We start from the raw sequence: 17,588 nt of genomic DNA, 5'->3' as shown, positions 1-17,588 counted from the left end.
TGTACCGAAACAAAAAAAAAAAGCAAAGACATTTTTTATTCAGACATAGCATAGAAAGAAATGTACAGTTGTAACCCTTCTCTGAGCCTCAACTTTCTGAGCTATAGCTAGGTAATACAGTCTAGTGGAGATTGCATCAAACTCAAAATGAGAAAGGTTGATCTCTAAGACAGTCATTTTCCAGAACAAAAGACGTGGGCTTCACTGATCTTTAACCCAGCTACAACGACTAAAATCATCTACTGCAGTCTTAGTACTAAGGCAGAAATTGCTATACGTTTGAAGCAAAAGTAAAGACTTTGAAGTGACAGTCCACAAAGAAGCAAAAAAAAAAAAAAATGCAATAAAAGAAAGAATAAGAGCTTCTAGCTGATTAAAAAAACAAGATACAAGCTTAGTAGGATTTCTAAAGCTTCCTAGGCAGGCTAGGCTGTTTGCTAATTACATAGTTCAACACCTAAATGCCCACATGCATTTGGCCCAAGACCAAGAATAATTTCAGGAGTCTATAAACCAGCGCAAAGTAAAATCATTATAAAACTTCTACAATATCCTTCCTTACCCAATTAGATGTAAAAAGGGGAGTAAAATATAGCACAAAGATGCATCAATTGTTTGCCAAGGTAGGTTACAGATGTGCAGAACATTAGGTTAGATTCAAGAAAAGGAGACTGATGTGGTCAAACACTTAAGAGAAATATTACTTTAACTTTGTGAACACACACCTAAGCTGTGACACAACCTGTACCTGTACTTTCCAAATGGGCAGCAAAAAAGCCCCCCCTGCAGTAACTTCAAATACACAAAGCATCAGAACCAAAATAAGAGCCAGAACTGGCCTAACAGGAACATCTTATAACCAAAATACCAAAGAGATGGTTCTATTTCTATAGGCAAAAAAGTGAAGAGATGAAAAGAATGACTCATCCAGGTAGATTATAGAAAACACACCTGCAGCATTAACGAAGTGCAACTAAATAGAGAAGTGTTAGCAAGTTTATTTGGGTAGAAGGGCAAGAAAGGAAACTCCAAAGGAGTAAAAAATGCCCATCCAGAGTGGCTAAATGTGAAATTAAACATTTTTATACCAATTTGTTAAGCCAAGTTATGTTATGAACAGGAGACTAAGTACCCTAACTTTTATAGCTTACAGAGTTGTGCAGATCTTATGATCCAAATCAAGTTCAAACTATTGTGGTATAATCCTATTATACAGTTGGCTACATCTAAATTTATTTTTGAAATTTTTCAATCCATAACATCTGCATGAAAATCACCACACTAAATGGACAATTACAGTCTGCAGCATCATGACTGTGCTGTTCTTCTGGGGACTTTTACATCACACCTCAGCTTTTTCTTAGGAAGAGACCACTGCATTCAAACAAAGACAGGAAAAAGCAGCAGCCAAGCAGAGCACTCTGCCTGAATCCACTGCATTCGGAGTTTTAGCTCCATAGACAGCAAGCATGTAAGATACCTTTTTAAACAAAAGACATTTAAAAAGACTCGATAAGCACTGCATTTCAATACTATACAAACATGAGTGACTACATTTAGTTTCACTTCTACAGCAGAGATACTAAACAAAGATGCATGTGCTTCCAATATCAGTCACAGGCCACCTAGAGTACTTCTGACTTGCATGGAGCTATGAGTTTGGGGACGAGGGAAACTGTGTTACACACTGGCTTTCAACATACCAATTGCAGTAACTGAACTCTCACTGGTCACCAGATAATGAACCGCAAATAAACACAATAGCAGATTTGGGCAAACAGAACTCAAGCCTGCAGTTCACACAGAGCCAGGTGGCAGCAGCGTTTGCCCATACGCCTCCATTGCTTTTCACAGCGCACAGCTAGCGATAGATAGTTACCCAACTAGCTACGTACATTTGTCACTACACATACATTATTATTTATAGAAAGGCCAAGGAAGCTGCTACTTTGAGAGCTGGTACTGAGTATCTTATTTCCATATACCCCGAAGGGACATTAAAGAAACACCACTCTTCACTTTTTACAAAGAATATAATCTTAAAAGGTATTAAAAGCCAATTTCCTGTCTCATACTCCACCCTTCAATATGGAACAAAGAGATTGAGCTAAGAGATTGAGCAAAAATGCACAGTTCCACAGAAAGGAAAAATTCTGTTCGGAAAGACTTTCAGATTCCAAACAGTGTGTTTTTTACGTTTGGAAATGTATCAGTTAAAGAGCATCTGCTGCCAAATAAGGCAGATGGAAGACTGGCTCATCGCCATCTCACCAACCTTGCTGAAACCTTGCTAGATGTCAGGCTGTTTCAACCTACCGAAGCTCTGAATCTACTTACAGCTCTCTTCATCTCGCTTAATGTAAAACTAAGAATCTCCCAAAACACTGTGGGTCATTTCTTTTAAAGCCATACTAGTATATATGATTTTCCACCAGTAGCAAGACTAGTTCATTAGTCTTTTGGCAACTTCTTTAAATAGTATTACAGATAATTTCATCCAGTGTAAACAGGCATGCAAATTATTTTGAATCACAACTTGGAAATTAAATACCTATCATTTCCAAAGGAAGAAGAAAGCCTTCTTCAGTCACAAATGGATTAGGTTTTCTCTTTCTTATTCATTCTTTTCATGGTATTGTCGGAATCAAATTCCCCAACTTACAAGAGAAGTTTCAAGGAAGGGCGCTCTTAATGCTGGATTTTCAAACTTTCAACATCTGCAGAGACTATAACATTAGAAGTATTTAAATTCTCAAAACCGGAATCCAAATGAATATATAAAGCTTTTCTGCCCCCTTCTGTTTATTTTATGTTTGATGTTTCACTAGTTCAAATACACAGTATATAACATATGCTCCCACAATCTGGTGTGGGGCTTCAACATGTTAAGATTTTTAGAGCTGCACTAATGTGTAACTCTAATAGTCATTTTCCCCCACCTTACAACATTCATGAAGAGAAAACTATTCACTTCTGCTAAATACAATAGTTCTTTTCAACTATTTATTTAAGAAAAAGGAGAAGCATGATCCATATGAAGGCATTTGGCCTGAACCAAATTTCAAGTCGTGCACCCTTTACATTTATTTCTTAAATTCAAGAGCTGGCAATGCTCATGGAATCACAGAATTAAGGCAAATGCTCTTTTTTGCCCAGAAGTCATCTAATATGACCTTGTGGAATTTGGCAAGGGGGTAGGTCAATCCACATTTTAATACTTCTATAATTGGTTTTAAATGTCCTTAGACACTAATTACACTAGTAGATGTCCCTTCTAGCCTTATTTCCTATATTCTAATCCATGTATAGAACTCAAAGCCTTCTTGATCCCCATGTATGCCTCTTTTTTCATTCTCAGATACCCTTACTATTAAAGGCTGTTGATTTCTAAAATATCATGGCACAAAGGGCAAATTCTGTATGCATTCAGTTCTCATTTCTTAGTTTACTGTTAGACATAGCAATATACTGAACTACAAGGGAGTTCATGCAACTGCATTTTTATTTTCTTGCCATAACTTTCAAGTGAGATTTTTCTTTAAAAAAAGTTACTGTGTATTAGCTAACTGGCAATAACTAAACTGCCTACTCACATATTGTTCTGAATAAATGCTAATTATATATATTATATATATACACACACACAAATATATATTTTAATTTAAATGATTCCACAATTGTCACAGGCTAAGAGTACAATAGGTACTGTATCGCAACCTGGCAAATAGTAAAACACTAAGCTATATAACACATCTGCAAGACTGAACCCTTTGTCCAACACTTGCAAAATTTTATTACCTAGAACTTTATATAAGCGTATGTCGCTGAAAAGCTTAGCTAGCATTATATTTCTTTTAAAAATTCAAAATCATATCTTTGTAAAAGATTATTTTTAGTGCTTTAAGCCTCACACATTTAGGCACACTTTAAAAAAAAGAACAAAATTATTAAATCCAAGCCACAGACTTTGCCTCCCTTTCTCAGAGAAAAGTTATTAGCTGCTACTTGCAGATCATTTTTATATTGAAGCTTCATTAATAAGCTAGCATCTGAATCACTTGACCATTGTAAACAGTATTTCATCAGAAACCATTAACTTAAATAAAACTGCCTTAGGAAGAACGAATCAACCCAGTTCAAATCTTGGTCAGTTCAAAACTTCTATAGATTAAGCTCTATCTCATACATGCATGAATTATTGAACTCCCCAAAACACAGATGAAATGTTCATATTAGATTGTTATTTTAATTCTGTAACTGACCTTGCTGTACAAAAGTTATAGTTTGTTTCTGGATTTATGAAATCCTGACAACAAATTACTAAACACTTGGCTCCTCAATATCTTAGTGCAACAATAATGGAATGCAAAATTCCAGCGAGAACACCGCTACAAACTTCTCAAGTCCAAGATGCCATTGCTCCTTAGACCTGTGTGAATTTTAACTCCCAGTAGTTATACAGGACTGAATGTACAATCTACACAAACCACCGAAATGTGAAATTTGGAACATTTGCTGACAGTCTACAACCAAAACTCAAATTTAAGCATAACAGACAAGCTTAATTTCAAAATATTTAAGAATATAGCACAAATATCCACAAGAAAAATTGTTACCCTTGTTCACAGCATTGCTACTGTAGATCTAATAGGATGCAGTGAATAATGATAAGAATCAGTCACACAAGTTCATAAAATATTTTCAATGCAAAGATGTATTGCTCCTAAGTAAAATGAATGATAGTAACTTGTCCCATGAACTTTTACATGAAATGCTTGTTTAAACAGGTAAGATAAAAAGATATAAATCAATACTCTTACAACCCATCCAGGAGAAGAATCAGCCTCAAAATTTTGAGGCTGACAAGTCCCTGTGACAAATTAGGAAACTCTGGAAAGCATTACAGTATTTCTCAGCGAATTAAAGATACAAAGTATTTTGTTCATACCAAAAGCCAAAAGAAACTAACACTATGCAGCTCTGGAAAAGATGCAAAGAAAGAGAGGAAGAATGAAGTCTAATTACAGAATTCCATTGCCTGATTAGTTCAGCATCAAAAACTGAATTGGTTTAATGCAAGAAAGAACCATATTTTTCAGACAAACATCTGAAAAACATTACTATACCTCAATAAGTTATTTGGGTTTTCATCTATCCACTTCAAGCCGCAGCAATTCTTCTAGAATAAAATACTGATGAACACTTGTTGGCATTGTAAGGTGGCAGCAGCTAGCTTCCTTCATTTAACAAAACTGTACAAATCCCACTCCACATGCTCAATCAGCAAGTGTGTGTGTGTGTATGTGTGTGAGTGTGTGTGTGTGCATACATGCATGTGTGCATATGTGAGAAATTCCTCTAGCACCTGCATTGCAGTGGGAGACTTAAACCAAGGAGAGGTAGTAGAACTGAAAACAGAAGCCCCAAAAGGCATGAAAAGTAATAGCATTTTGGACCATCTGAAGCAATTATGAACCACAATTCAAGTCCTGACTCTCTTAGTCGAACTTCCACTTTACTGAAAAATACTTTTTAAATATCAAAATTATTCTGCTTATATTTACATGCACTGAAAGATACCTTTTTGCTTTAAAAGAACTTAACATGCTAAACAAAATTTTAAAAGTTACCCCAAAAGGGGAAAGTTCCTCTAGAGTTGTGAAAGTTTTTAATTGATGAAGCTGAACTTCATTTTTTGCTAATATTGATTTTGTTCCCTAATTGCGAGCGTACCTGAAATGAACCAGGTGAACACAGATCAAACACAACTGTGCCGTCTTCCTTCGACCCTTTCCGCGCACAGCCATAAACAGGATGCACTTGTGCTAGTAAGAGCAGTTCACATGAGGGCAGCACAATCATCCTCAAAGCCGGACCTCTTCTTCATGAAACAACCCCATTAATTATGGACAGACCTCTACAGATATGTAGCTACGTACTGTACAGCTACAGATATGACACCTTAACTGTTAATTTAGAACAAGTTTGCTTTGCACATAGTACCACTGACCAAGAACTGAAAGTGACAGGGAACATTTAAAAAAAAGTGACATGAATTTCTGAAAACCTGAAGAACCTCAAACTTTTGCAGATAAAATCTTTATATGTTCTGTTAATCACCTCAACTTGCTGACTGCATTTTCAAGACATAATCTGTAACTTTTTTTTTTTTTTTTTTTTTTAAACACAGCTTAATTTTACATCTTTTGCAAAGCTGGCTGTTGAGGTTTCTTGAGGGCTGAGTCTGCTTCCAGAGAAATATTTTTTAGGCCTAAGTTCAGTGCATGAAATCAGGCTCACAACAGGCAGAATAACATACCTGCAACTTGAAAATAAACTGTACAGTAAAATGCATACCATACATCTTTTGCAATACTGCCAATGTAAATAATAACAGTAGTAGTAAATAATAATAATAATAGTAAATAATAATAATAAATAATTTCTTCCTGCAAATTGAGGTTTTTCAGACTTGAAAATGGTATATTTCCAGAAAGAGACAGTTAGCTGTTAACTTCAGTTAGAGATATTAACATTCCAGAAGGTTTATAATGTTAATTTACTGTTAAATTAAAGAGGGGAAAAAAACCTCAACCATAAACTAAACTTGGAGAGTGGTTTACATCACCTAATGAATTATAGTATTAACTGCTGTAAATGTGGGAAAGAGGTTAACTATATACCCCAGAGACTCAAAAACCACTACTTAGTGATAAGAACCAAAGGGTTACATTTCTTTTTAAAAGCCTGGATTAGCATATTAGGATAGTTTATTATAATCAATAAAAGTCCTTATGATAAAAGTGCAACAAAAATGAAAAAGCTATTCAACACCTGATAAGATGAAAATAGGTTGGTTAAGGGGTTTGCAATTCACAGAAAAAAAAAAAGTAATTACCTTTCCTTAGGATTCTAGGTCTAATTTGTTTTTTATACCAATACCTTGATTAGGTTTCTTGCAAAAGTTTTCATATATACTTACTTTTTTTCTCCTCCCTAAAGGAGGAGGGGCAACAATAGTTCAGCTAAATCCAAAACAGCTATCCTATAATTCTTTTTTTTTTTTTTGGCACAGTTTTACAACTTCATTTAAAATCATCTCCCTTTTCTGTATTACTTGAACAAAAAACAACTTGTAAACAGTCACACACTAGATATACACATCTTGAACTTGACAAATCTGCAGCCAAAAAGCTCGCCAACTGGCGTACTGCAGACAAAGCAGAACAAACCTCCTTGATCAACACTTAGCACACCCTATTGATTAATGTTAACAATAAAACCTATTAACAATCTACACCGACAAAAGCAAAGCAAGTTTGTATATCCCATCTGGTAGTAAAACTGCATCAAGCCTTATTTTGTATCTAAAAAAGCTCATGTCTTAAAACAAGAATGACAAATGCTGTTTGCTAAGACAAGCTGAATGAACCTACCAACACCATAAACTAACTGCAGTCAAGATCATCCGTAGCAGCTCCATTTTAATAAGTTAATCTCCAGGTCACTAACATGAGCAAGTCTTGTTCAAGAACACCACACCAGATCTTTGAGCAATAATTAAATGCATTTAATTTGCCATTCCATTTAACTCTCCAGTTTCCCTTAAAGACAAAAATATATGAAATTCCCTCTTTATACTTAATGATCAGCATGCATATGGTAAAGAATCAGATGGATGAGGTCAGTATTTCAACTTTACCATAATAAAGGTTCAAAGAAAAATATCTGAACAGAAGAAAGACTCCACTCATATATGAATTTCCATATTTCTTCAGTAACATTTTTATGATTAAGTATGAAGAAAATACCAATTTTAAATTTAAATCCTCTCCAGAACTAATACATTTCAAAAGCTGTTTTCCTCCAATTACATCAATTACCCCTGACAAAAATTTCCAAAATAATATCCTTAAAAACAGATAGTAAATTTATACAATTTAACATTTACAGAAGATATCTGGAAAAACAAATAAAGGAGAGTTAGGTGAAACCAGAACATCTGAAGCAATCACAACCTCAGCCATTTACACTGGGGCTTACCCAATTAAACTGGTTAACGGAAGCATGTCTAAAGAAGGTAACACTATTTCTGAACTGATATCTTTCAGATGAAATATATTCTTTAAAAAGTGAATAGATGTGATTTTAGTTGCATTGTCATACGATAGGTTTGTCAATTTATAAATCTTATCACCTGGGAGCATCCTAGATTTCAAGCTTAGCATTTGAGGCTGCCATACTGACAGGCCATCAGCTGTGCACTAGTTACGCTATCCAAGAAACTTTTCAGCAGCTACTGGAATTTTTGACCAGCATAGTACCTCATAAAGAAAAGTAGTACGAGATTTTTTTTAATAGTCATATTGCCAGGAAATGTTGAAGGCGGAGGAAGAGAGACAATCGCATCCTGGACAGAAAAGCAGGACTAATACTGAACAAAGCCAGACAAGACTCAGAACACTGGAACAATACACATACTCCCATTACTAATTTACTAAATTTTACGCTACTGTTCCTGGCTATTTTAAGGCTCCAGAGTTCAACACAATTCTGTGCAAGCTAAGGATCTCTTTCCTTCCATCCTACCAGTTTTGAAACCCTCTGACACTCTTTCCTCCAAATAAAAGAAACAAAAACCCCTCTGTATTAACACTATGGCTTTGTAGATAATCCCGACAACCACATACCTGTATTTTAAGCAACAGCCATTGAATATTGAGAAAATATTTTCTAAAACTCTTTTTCAGTTTTGTTTCCAAAGAAAACGAGACTCTTAACAATTATGCCATTTCTCCAAACCCAACTAATAATTTTGGGAACTGCTGAGCTATTACAACCAAATCTGACAAAAAGAAAGAGGCCTGAAAGATACTGAATGCCTTTCAGCTTCATTGAAATCTGAGACTGGGGTTAAGACAAACCCAAATTCAACACTCCACTAACAGAAAGTCAGTAAGTCCTCCTCTGTTACTCCACAGCAGCTAGCTATAGCAGTATCACATGCCTATCCCTGGACTAGTAACAATCCGTAATATCTCTCAACTAGCTAGATATCCAAAAAAGGTGATCTGGGACAAAATGGCACTAGTTGTACAGTTTAGAGTTTAGGCAGCATCAGGAAGGAATGGGAGACGGGGCAGGAGATCATGGGAAAAACACGGAAGATTTCAAAATACTGCGGTGGTGGGTGTCATAGACCGTACAGGGAACATGGGGCTCATCCAGTGAAAAGGCAGAGAACACAGGACAAAAGCCTACAGGAAACCAGGCTTGTTTAGCACTGCTATTCATGGCACAACTTATTGAAATACAACAGCTACAACTCCCTCAATCTTGTTTACTGCCTATCATTTTTCCCCCAAACAGTTCACATCTCACAAGTTCTGGAAGGCTTTCGTTCAGAAATTTTCTCCTGTTTGTTTTTGCTGTAGCTTAAACTTCTTACTTGGAGATCCAAAAGTTAGCCCATTTTTCCTCAGTATCCCAACTGTTTATACAAATTACTCATCACACAGGACCACAAACCCTTTATTTGCTTCCATATCTGCAATGCAATTCGTTGCTGTATAATGAAGCACCACAACAGCAGATGAGAGTCAACAACAGGAACAAAAGAATTCTGCGAACAAAATCTGGCTTTCATGAAGATACACCTATTCAAAATATCAAGAGCAGTAGGCAGTACTCTAACTTCTAAATTCAACATTCTGTAGTTTTCCAAGAAACATCAGCAAGCTTTCACATACATAGAAAAGGATGCTGGAAGATTTCCACCCATATCATTTCTCGTGTGATTTATAAAGAGACAGAAAGCAGAATGAGACTCTGAAATGCACTGCATTTCTGCCCTGGGAGCTAATAACATGGGGTGGTTCCTGAGTTATTGCAAGTCGCCTTGAAACTTCTGCTTAATTTCCCCTAATAGGAATTTTTAAAACATGGAAACAACAGTTTGGCACACAAAAAGTATGCGTTATCCCAGTAAATCAACATGTTAAATTTACTAGACAAGAATTTAGCATTGAATTTAAATCTGACAATTATTACCAGAGCGAGACTCCTGCCTCCATAATGCACCTATGTGGACAGATTATACTTTACCACTCCACCTTACACAGCCGATGCACAAAGCTGTACACAGCATAAAGTTCCACATCACACTCGTGGCAGGCCGTAACGCCTAGCTGTGAATTCACCTGGCACACTGTAACTACACAATTCCACCACAGGATGACACAGGAAAAGGCTCCTGTGTCCAGGTTTTCCTGTTCTCATCACATGATGGCTGAGGCACATTTGAAACTGGTATGTCCTAGGGAACTCATTTATTTTAAAAAGCACCGATACCACCAAACAAACTGACCTGTGTGAATTTATAACGTACACTTTATATACTTTACCATGTGCAGTGCTGTAATACAAGTTTTGATTATGTTAAATCTGTACCAAATTAATGGAAGCAACCAAATTACCAAAAAAAAAAAGGAAACAAAATTCACAGTAGTGTGGAAGGGAAAAGATCATAAACATTAGGGTATTTACTGAAAAAAGAATGAAAGTATGCTTTGCTGACAATGTAGCACCATCTGGTTGACATGCCTTTGCTAACTACCATGTTTTCGTTAAGAGCAGTAAGGCTGGTATTATTGTAGCGGCAGGAGGAGGAGACGGGGGTTGACGATCTCATTCAGGTACAGAATATGATTACTGTCCAAAATCCTGACTCAAGTTGGCAGCTCTCCCCAGACATCTGCGATTTAAGGGGAGGAGGAAAGAACACAAACAGAGGGTTGATACAACAGAACACTCAAGGTAGGTTTTTAATTAGAAGTAATCAACAACTGAGAAAGGTTTTTATGGTAGAGAGAAAGGGAATTTGATGATACATTCTATCGCTGTGAAACTGAAGTGTTATTAATGCCAAAAGGATCTGTAAGTTAAACACACATACCATCTGGAAATATACAACTGCTTTATTTTGAGTCATGTAAGCCACAGATTGCAAGAAAAAACCAAAACCTCAAGGATTCATTGGCAAGATGCATTTGATAACATATAACTTTATAACAACACAAATAAATGGGGCAGAGAACCTGAAGTCTTCAAGACTTCTATCTAAATTATGCTCAGACCGTCTGAGAAGCAATCATCCTAAGACTGTACACCTAAAACAAAAGATTAAACCAAGCCCACCATTAACACACATTTCTGATGGCCACTGGAGGCAGGGGGAGGCAGGGGGAGACAGGGGACACCTCAATCTCAGGTCTGACACAAATCCCATAAGAAATTCAAAATAGTAAAATTTATTAAAAGAGGAAAGCATTCACTGCTTTAATCCATAATATTATATTATTTGATCAGGATGATCATCACCAGCACAAGAACAAAGGCCAATAAAGGAAGCCTGAACTGGAGTCTAAACATTGCATTTTGACATCTAAAAAAAGAAATTTGTTTTGTAAAAGTAGGAGGAAGTGTCAACTGTTCCTCACCTGATGGGTGACTGTTAAAGCAAAAAGAGCAGCCGCTACTCAAATTCAAACAACAAAAAGAACATCTGAACTTTTTAAAGAGAACAACATACATTGGGTTGTGCATCATTTCAGATTCTTAAATACAGATTAGGTATCTTTCTAAAAATTAGACTATATTGATTAGAAGTAATCACACTCAATGAACAATAGTGGGGTGACAGAGTTTGCATTGTGCAACAGATACAGCTACATGAGCCCACTGGATCCTTCAACTTTGAATTTTTTATGGTAGTAAGATCATATTCCATCCTCTTTCATAACTGCATGAACTGAAAGATACCATAATAAAATGCAATTATAAACTTGAGATACATTCTGTATTTTAAAATACCTATTATAAAAGTGGCAATACTAAAAGGAAAATACACATGACAGTGAGCAAGCTGTGGCCTAATAGAAAAAGGCAATGTTTGTGGTTTGTTTTCATTTTCTTACCTCACATCTGCCCTAAAACATAAAGTAAGGAAGTAATTTTTTCTATACAACCCTAGTGCACCTGGAATAATGTACTGAGTATAACATATCAGAAATATATTCAGAATAATGTTCAGGTATTAAAGTCCAGAGACAGTGATGAAAAAGATCAGAAGCTGGAGAAACTTATACTGACAGAAGATGCATTAAGTCAGCGTATCTTGACTAGAATGGCATGACATGGGCAAGCTGTATATGAACATTACATAGTTGTAATGGAGAATAAAAAGGAATTATTTAGAGAAGTACACCTAGGAAAAGGTTAATAAAAATATGAATTGATGAAATGTTATTTGACAAAAAAAAACTCTTGAAAAACATACTCCTTGGGGTGGAATAATCTACATGGTAAAATGATAGACACATCAAGAGTTAAGATATTTAAAGCCATATTAGACAACACATACACGAAGGCATTCCAGGTCACATCTGCTTTTGCATCAAGTGGATTAGATTATTTAATAGATCTTTTCCATCTCCAACCTCTAATCCAGAAATAAACAGAGATATTATTCTGCTGAGAGATTACAGAAAACAAGCACATAAAACTAAACACTCCATTTATTTTGTTTGATAAAACTAAAATGAGAAATAATTAGAGGGATGAAGAAATGCAGTTATAAAATCATTTACTCAAACAACCACATAAATAAAAGCAAAGCAAGTCTAAAAAAACCTGTCTAAGATGGTTAATGCAACTTTTCCAAAGGAAGGATGAATCAGTCTGGTTTAAGTCAAAACAGAAAGGTGGAAATAGTTGCAAGCTGTCCATGGACCAGTATGACGTGTTTAGTCTCATTCTAACTAGAAGTAATATCATGAAACTGGCACAACGCTTCCCTTAAAGACAAATTAATTCTACATTCTTAAACAGCATACCAAGCTCCTGACAGCTATACAAAAAGCTGCAGAGCTTGATGATGCCAGAGAAATGAACTTAGGTTATTTTAAAAAGCACACTGATGAGCAATCTGTTCTTTTCTTACCATCGTACTTTATTGCACGTCTGTGTGGCGCCAAGAGGAGAACCTGCCACCATGGGGACTTGGATAGGGCTATGCTGTTTGTTCATGACAAGGTCCAACTTCTCTTCCAATGATTTACAGGTAGCCTCTAGTGCCAGCAACTTTGCCTCAATGCTGTCCAATCGCAGGCATATCGTCTGGTTAATGGAATACAGGAATGACTAGAAAGGGGAGAACGCAAAAGAAACTTTAAAGACTTTTGCATTTATCTCCAGCAACATACACATAAGCAAGCCCCAGATAAATGCGACTGGAGAACAATTCTAAAGGTGCTAGCAATGTGCCTAGTAACAAAATTCATCCGCGTACAAAACTGATGACATCCTGGAGCATTTTAGCATTCTCAGATTCTTCCAGTCCTTTATTTAGGAGCCAAAAGCATCCAAGCCAAACATATTTTCACCTAAGCACTTTGTTAGGATGATTTCATACACCACAAAATAATTTAAAATGACATGCCAAAACCTTTCATTCGGTATATTTAAAAACAAAAGGATTATAAATCCATGAAAGTATCCTGCTGGATAAAGTTAAATAAGATATTTTTGTGTCCAAACAGATAAATTCAGATGATTACAGTAGAAATTATATCAACACAAATAATTTCAGATACAATAAACAACACTCACTCTAGTTTTCTTCTGAACAGCAAATCAAGAAAAGCAAATAAATAAAATCTGTTTTCCTAAGCAATTCTATTTAAAAAATAAGCGTATTCTAATTGGGTTTTTCTGGGGGAAAACAGACCATTAAAGGGTGGTGTTAGACACACATTCTCCTTTGCAAACAGCAACCATGCCATCTTGCGGCTACAGCTACAATTTACACACATGAAGCTGTTTTACAATGCTGCTGCCCCAGCGCTCTTAATACAGAGCTTTTGTTTTTGTGACAATTTACAGAATACAGAATTACATACTACTAAATGTGCATGGCAGGAAAATACTACTCATATGTTTATATTGCAAGACAAAAACATTACACACTAGTGGCAGCAGTAAGTTCTGCAAGCACAGAAGAGCTTGAGCTACTGAGCCTGAACTAAGTAAGGCTGAACCACAAAGAGAATGTTATCAGTTTAAAATAATAACTTAAAACATGCCGGAAGTAACTGCATATTGTAAAACTGATATAAGCTCAAGTTTATCTTTCAGATCAAGTTTATTCACTTTCTCAAAAAAGATGTAGTAATAGTGACATCTGAGCCACAGGAATTAATTCTGAATTAAATTTTTATATTGCATATAAAAGTTTGGCTACTGATTTTGCACTGGAAGATTAAATCATCAGGATTTAAAAGTTTACCCAGAAAAATGATCACATAAAAATTTACAAGAGAGGTAAGAATAATCCCAGTATTGTGTTTAAACTTCGTTTGTTTGGTTGTTTTTTTAACATCATTTGCTTTTAATATTTTTTCCCTAAATAAAGATAATTGAATTGGCATTATGAATAAAAACAGAAAAATGAATTATCATAACCTTAATAGACGGATCCTGGCAGTTAATTTCTATACGCTGACGTTTCAGAGCAGGCTCTACATCTTCATCTGTCACTTCATGATTTTCCAACACAACTGCAAACAAAAATAAGCATGGTCATAGTCTACAACAGAAAAGGACAAGACTCAAAAATACATTAAATGGACACTTAAAAGGGTGTCTAGTTAACTTATTGTATGCATTCATTTACACTTACTTGTGTTTTTCTTAATGATATAACAACATTTCACTGCTTCTCAAAACATGCCTACCCAAATGTAAGACTGCACTGAAGATGTAAAACTCGAGCACTGGCTTGGATTTATTTACTAGGAAATTATCATGAGGTAGCAGAGTTGCCACATCAGCTGTTCTGCTTTGACAGCCTCCCTTCTCCTTCCCTTCCCTTCCCTCTGTAAACTTGAGGCAGCTCTCCTCTCTCTCACTGAAGCCTCACACTTATGTGAAACCATAAATAGTACTAATACAATTGTGTAAGAATACAGGATTTCATCCACTCTGCTCAGGTTAGGAATGGGTCATTTGCTGCTAGCATAGATGAACAATATCCTGCAATTTTCCAAAATAAACACTCAGATATCCAGACCTATAGGCTGTAACAGCCTTTCATCTAAAGGTAAACGTTTTGAAGACACAGTAACAAAAAATGAACTGAAGTTCAAAATTAAAGGCCTTGCTGGTAAAATCAAGAGGTAGAACCCTGAGCGGCCTCTCAGCTGAAACCTGACCAGGTTTTCAAAATCCTTTATCAGATTTAGCAAAGACAGACTTGTTCAGGGTTGACCATATCACAGGTGATAGTCCTGACCACCAAGTTACTGGCTGGACTGAGATAGATGGGTCTCAGTTTCTCCTCCATCTCTTTGGCAACATTTCTGAAAGAACTGCTTTTTGTTCTGCATCAGAATAAAAAAAATTTTGATATGTGTTTATATTTTCAATACTCTGTAGTCACTGTTTTTTCAGCCAACACTTATTCACATAAACATGGCAGTGTAGGATCAAAGTCTATAGCTGATTTTAACATGGACATTTTCCTTTAGTACCTCAACGTTTAAGCAAGGGAAACCACAATATTCTCCTTCAGAAACAATTTTCAATTTTACTGTCATTTCATTACACGTACAGGAATTTTAATAATTTATGAGAAAAAATGTTTTACCAGTAAAACAAAGATTCAAAATAGATGGGTGACAGTTCTTATTTGAGGAAAAGTCCAGAACAGATATTTGATCTGAACAAAACCAAAATCTTGCTAGAGACCATATTTTAATAGAGATTTTTGGAACTGGTCTACTTCTGCACAAAAACCAGACAGAATAAAGCCTTTTAAAGGAAATCAAGAAAAACTGATTTAAAGAATATTGAAGACATACAAGTAAAGTTATCGAAATTTGGTACATAGCCTGAATGAGTCCATCTTGGAGAAGAAAAATTTTGCAGCACCGCTTTATATTTCTACGAAAAGCATAGCAGTGATTTCCTCCGTTTTAATGGGCCATACTATGAGCGCTGTTTCTCATGTCACCACTACCATCTCTACTGTACCTGGGTTATCTGGATTCAAGTCTTCAACAGCAATCTGAACAACATCTGCCAAATCCTGTTCTGACATCATTCAGAACCAGGCAGCAATATCCAGTCAAATACCACTGAAGGCCCCCAAATAAGTAAATTTACAAGTCATTCAATCCTGAAAAACAGCATCAAGAAGAACGTTAATAACGATATATTTGATATATCAATATTGCATTTATTTTTGATTCTTCCTCTGTAAAAGGAGATGCAATTCAGAGGGGCTGGTAGTGACAGAACAACACTGAATATGTTGGTCACCAATTCAAATCCAAGATGAACTGGTAGCAACCAAGAGCTGTGACCATCTGAACAAGATTCTAGGAAAATATCTTTGTGAGAGTTACGGTGAATTGCAATCTAATTCCTAGCAGAAGTGAACAACATACAGATGTGAACATCCAGTGGTATTACCTGCTACTGTATTTGGTACCGGCTCCAAAGAGGCAAGGACTGAGCTACCTGCATCACCCTCTGAGTGATCTTTCCATATTAGGACTAAGACAAGAGTGCAACTTTACTTGCTCAACCTTTCTGCATTTTCCAATGGATAAAGAAAGCATTTAGCTTCAGACACTTGGCACCTAATCAGCATTAAAAAACAACAACAACAAAAAAGCACAGACTTTAAATTGATTTTAAGATTTAAAAGTATACAAGACCATTCTTAAATTGCAGGCTTTTAATTTACAAATTACTTAGCTCTTGAAAGTGATCATACTTTAGTATTTAGGCTTGACATTGTAATAGCATATGAAGCTCCCAAACCACACTGGCTTTGCAATTACTGCAATCTGTACAGATGTATATGAACACAAGATCCTTCCACATATGAATTTTAACAGGTCTCTAAAATCTTCATAAACATTCTGTGAGACCAGGGAGCATTTATGCAACTAATTACAACTACATTTGGAGCAAAATTTAGTATTTTTTCTTGGCTTTTGAACCTGTCTGTTTTTTCTGCAGTCCAGCTCTGATGAACCTATTTTAAGAATATGGTTCTGATCTTAAAGCCAAATATTTCTCAGCCCTGCTCCTTTAGCATTCTCTGCCAAGGTTGTTTAGCAGTGTGTTAAGAGGAGCCTTCAGCCTGTGAAACTGAATCACGATCACAGGAACCACTCATAGCTGTGCTTTCCCACGGTTTACAGAAGGATGGACATGAATGGCAAAGATCAGTAGTTAGGTTTTTTTTAAACCTGAAGCAAAAAAATATTAAAGAGAGAATTTGAGGTTTACCAATAGAAATGGTAATTCATCCCTTAACATTGACACTGATTCAAATCCAACTATGCATAAAGATTTTCCTCTTTCCTTCTTCCACTTGAACGCAGGAAAACCATTAAACCAGACAGGTGGAGCGCAAATTTTTCAAGCATGTGATAGAGCACATCGAAGAACGCCGGCCGAGCCTGGCTGCAGCAGGAGCCGCGCGTTGTGGAAGCCTGTGCCGAAGGAGGACACCACAC

At 36.0% G+C, this 17,588-nt stretch overlaps 1 protein-coding gene across 10 annotated transcripts in view; it reads right to left on the bottom strand.

The window, feature by feature from the left end:
* Window positions 1–17,588, bottom strand: part of BANP (BTG3 associated nuclear protein) — a 172,683-nt gene that overhangs the window by 140,163 nt on the left and 14,932 nt on the right. For all 10 annotated transcript variants that reach the window (XR_003257908.1, XM_026091987.1, XM_026091988.1 and 7 more), the window contains 3 exons: window positions 16,090–16,234; window positions 14,521–14,615; window positions 13,001–13,200 (listed from right to left, as the gene is read on the bottom strand). Coding sequence is in view for 9 of the 10 variants with exons in the window: in XM_026091987.1 (XP_025947772.1) it covers window positions 13,001–13,200; window positions 14,521–14,615; window positions 16,090–16,159 (365 nt within the window). In the remaining variant the exon portion in view is untranslated. The remainder of the gene's footprint in view (window positions 1–13,000; window positions 13,201–14,520; window positions 14,616–16,089; window positions 16,235–17,588) is intronic.

The sequence above is a fragment of the Apteryx rowi genome, unplaced genomic scaffold, assembly GCF_003343035.1.
Source record: "Apteryx rowi isolate R43461 unplaced genomic scaffold, aptRow1 scaffold_94, whole genome shotgun sequence".
Taxonomy (NCBI): Eukaryota; Metazoa; Chordata; class Aves; order Apterygiformes; family Apterygidae; genus Apteryx; species Apteryx rowi.
The sequence above is the reverse complement of the archived record's forward strand: the minus strand, read 5'-3'. Positions and strand labels throughout refer to the sequence as shown.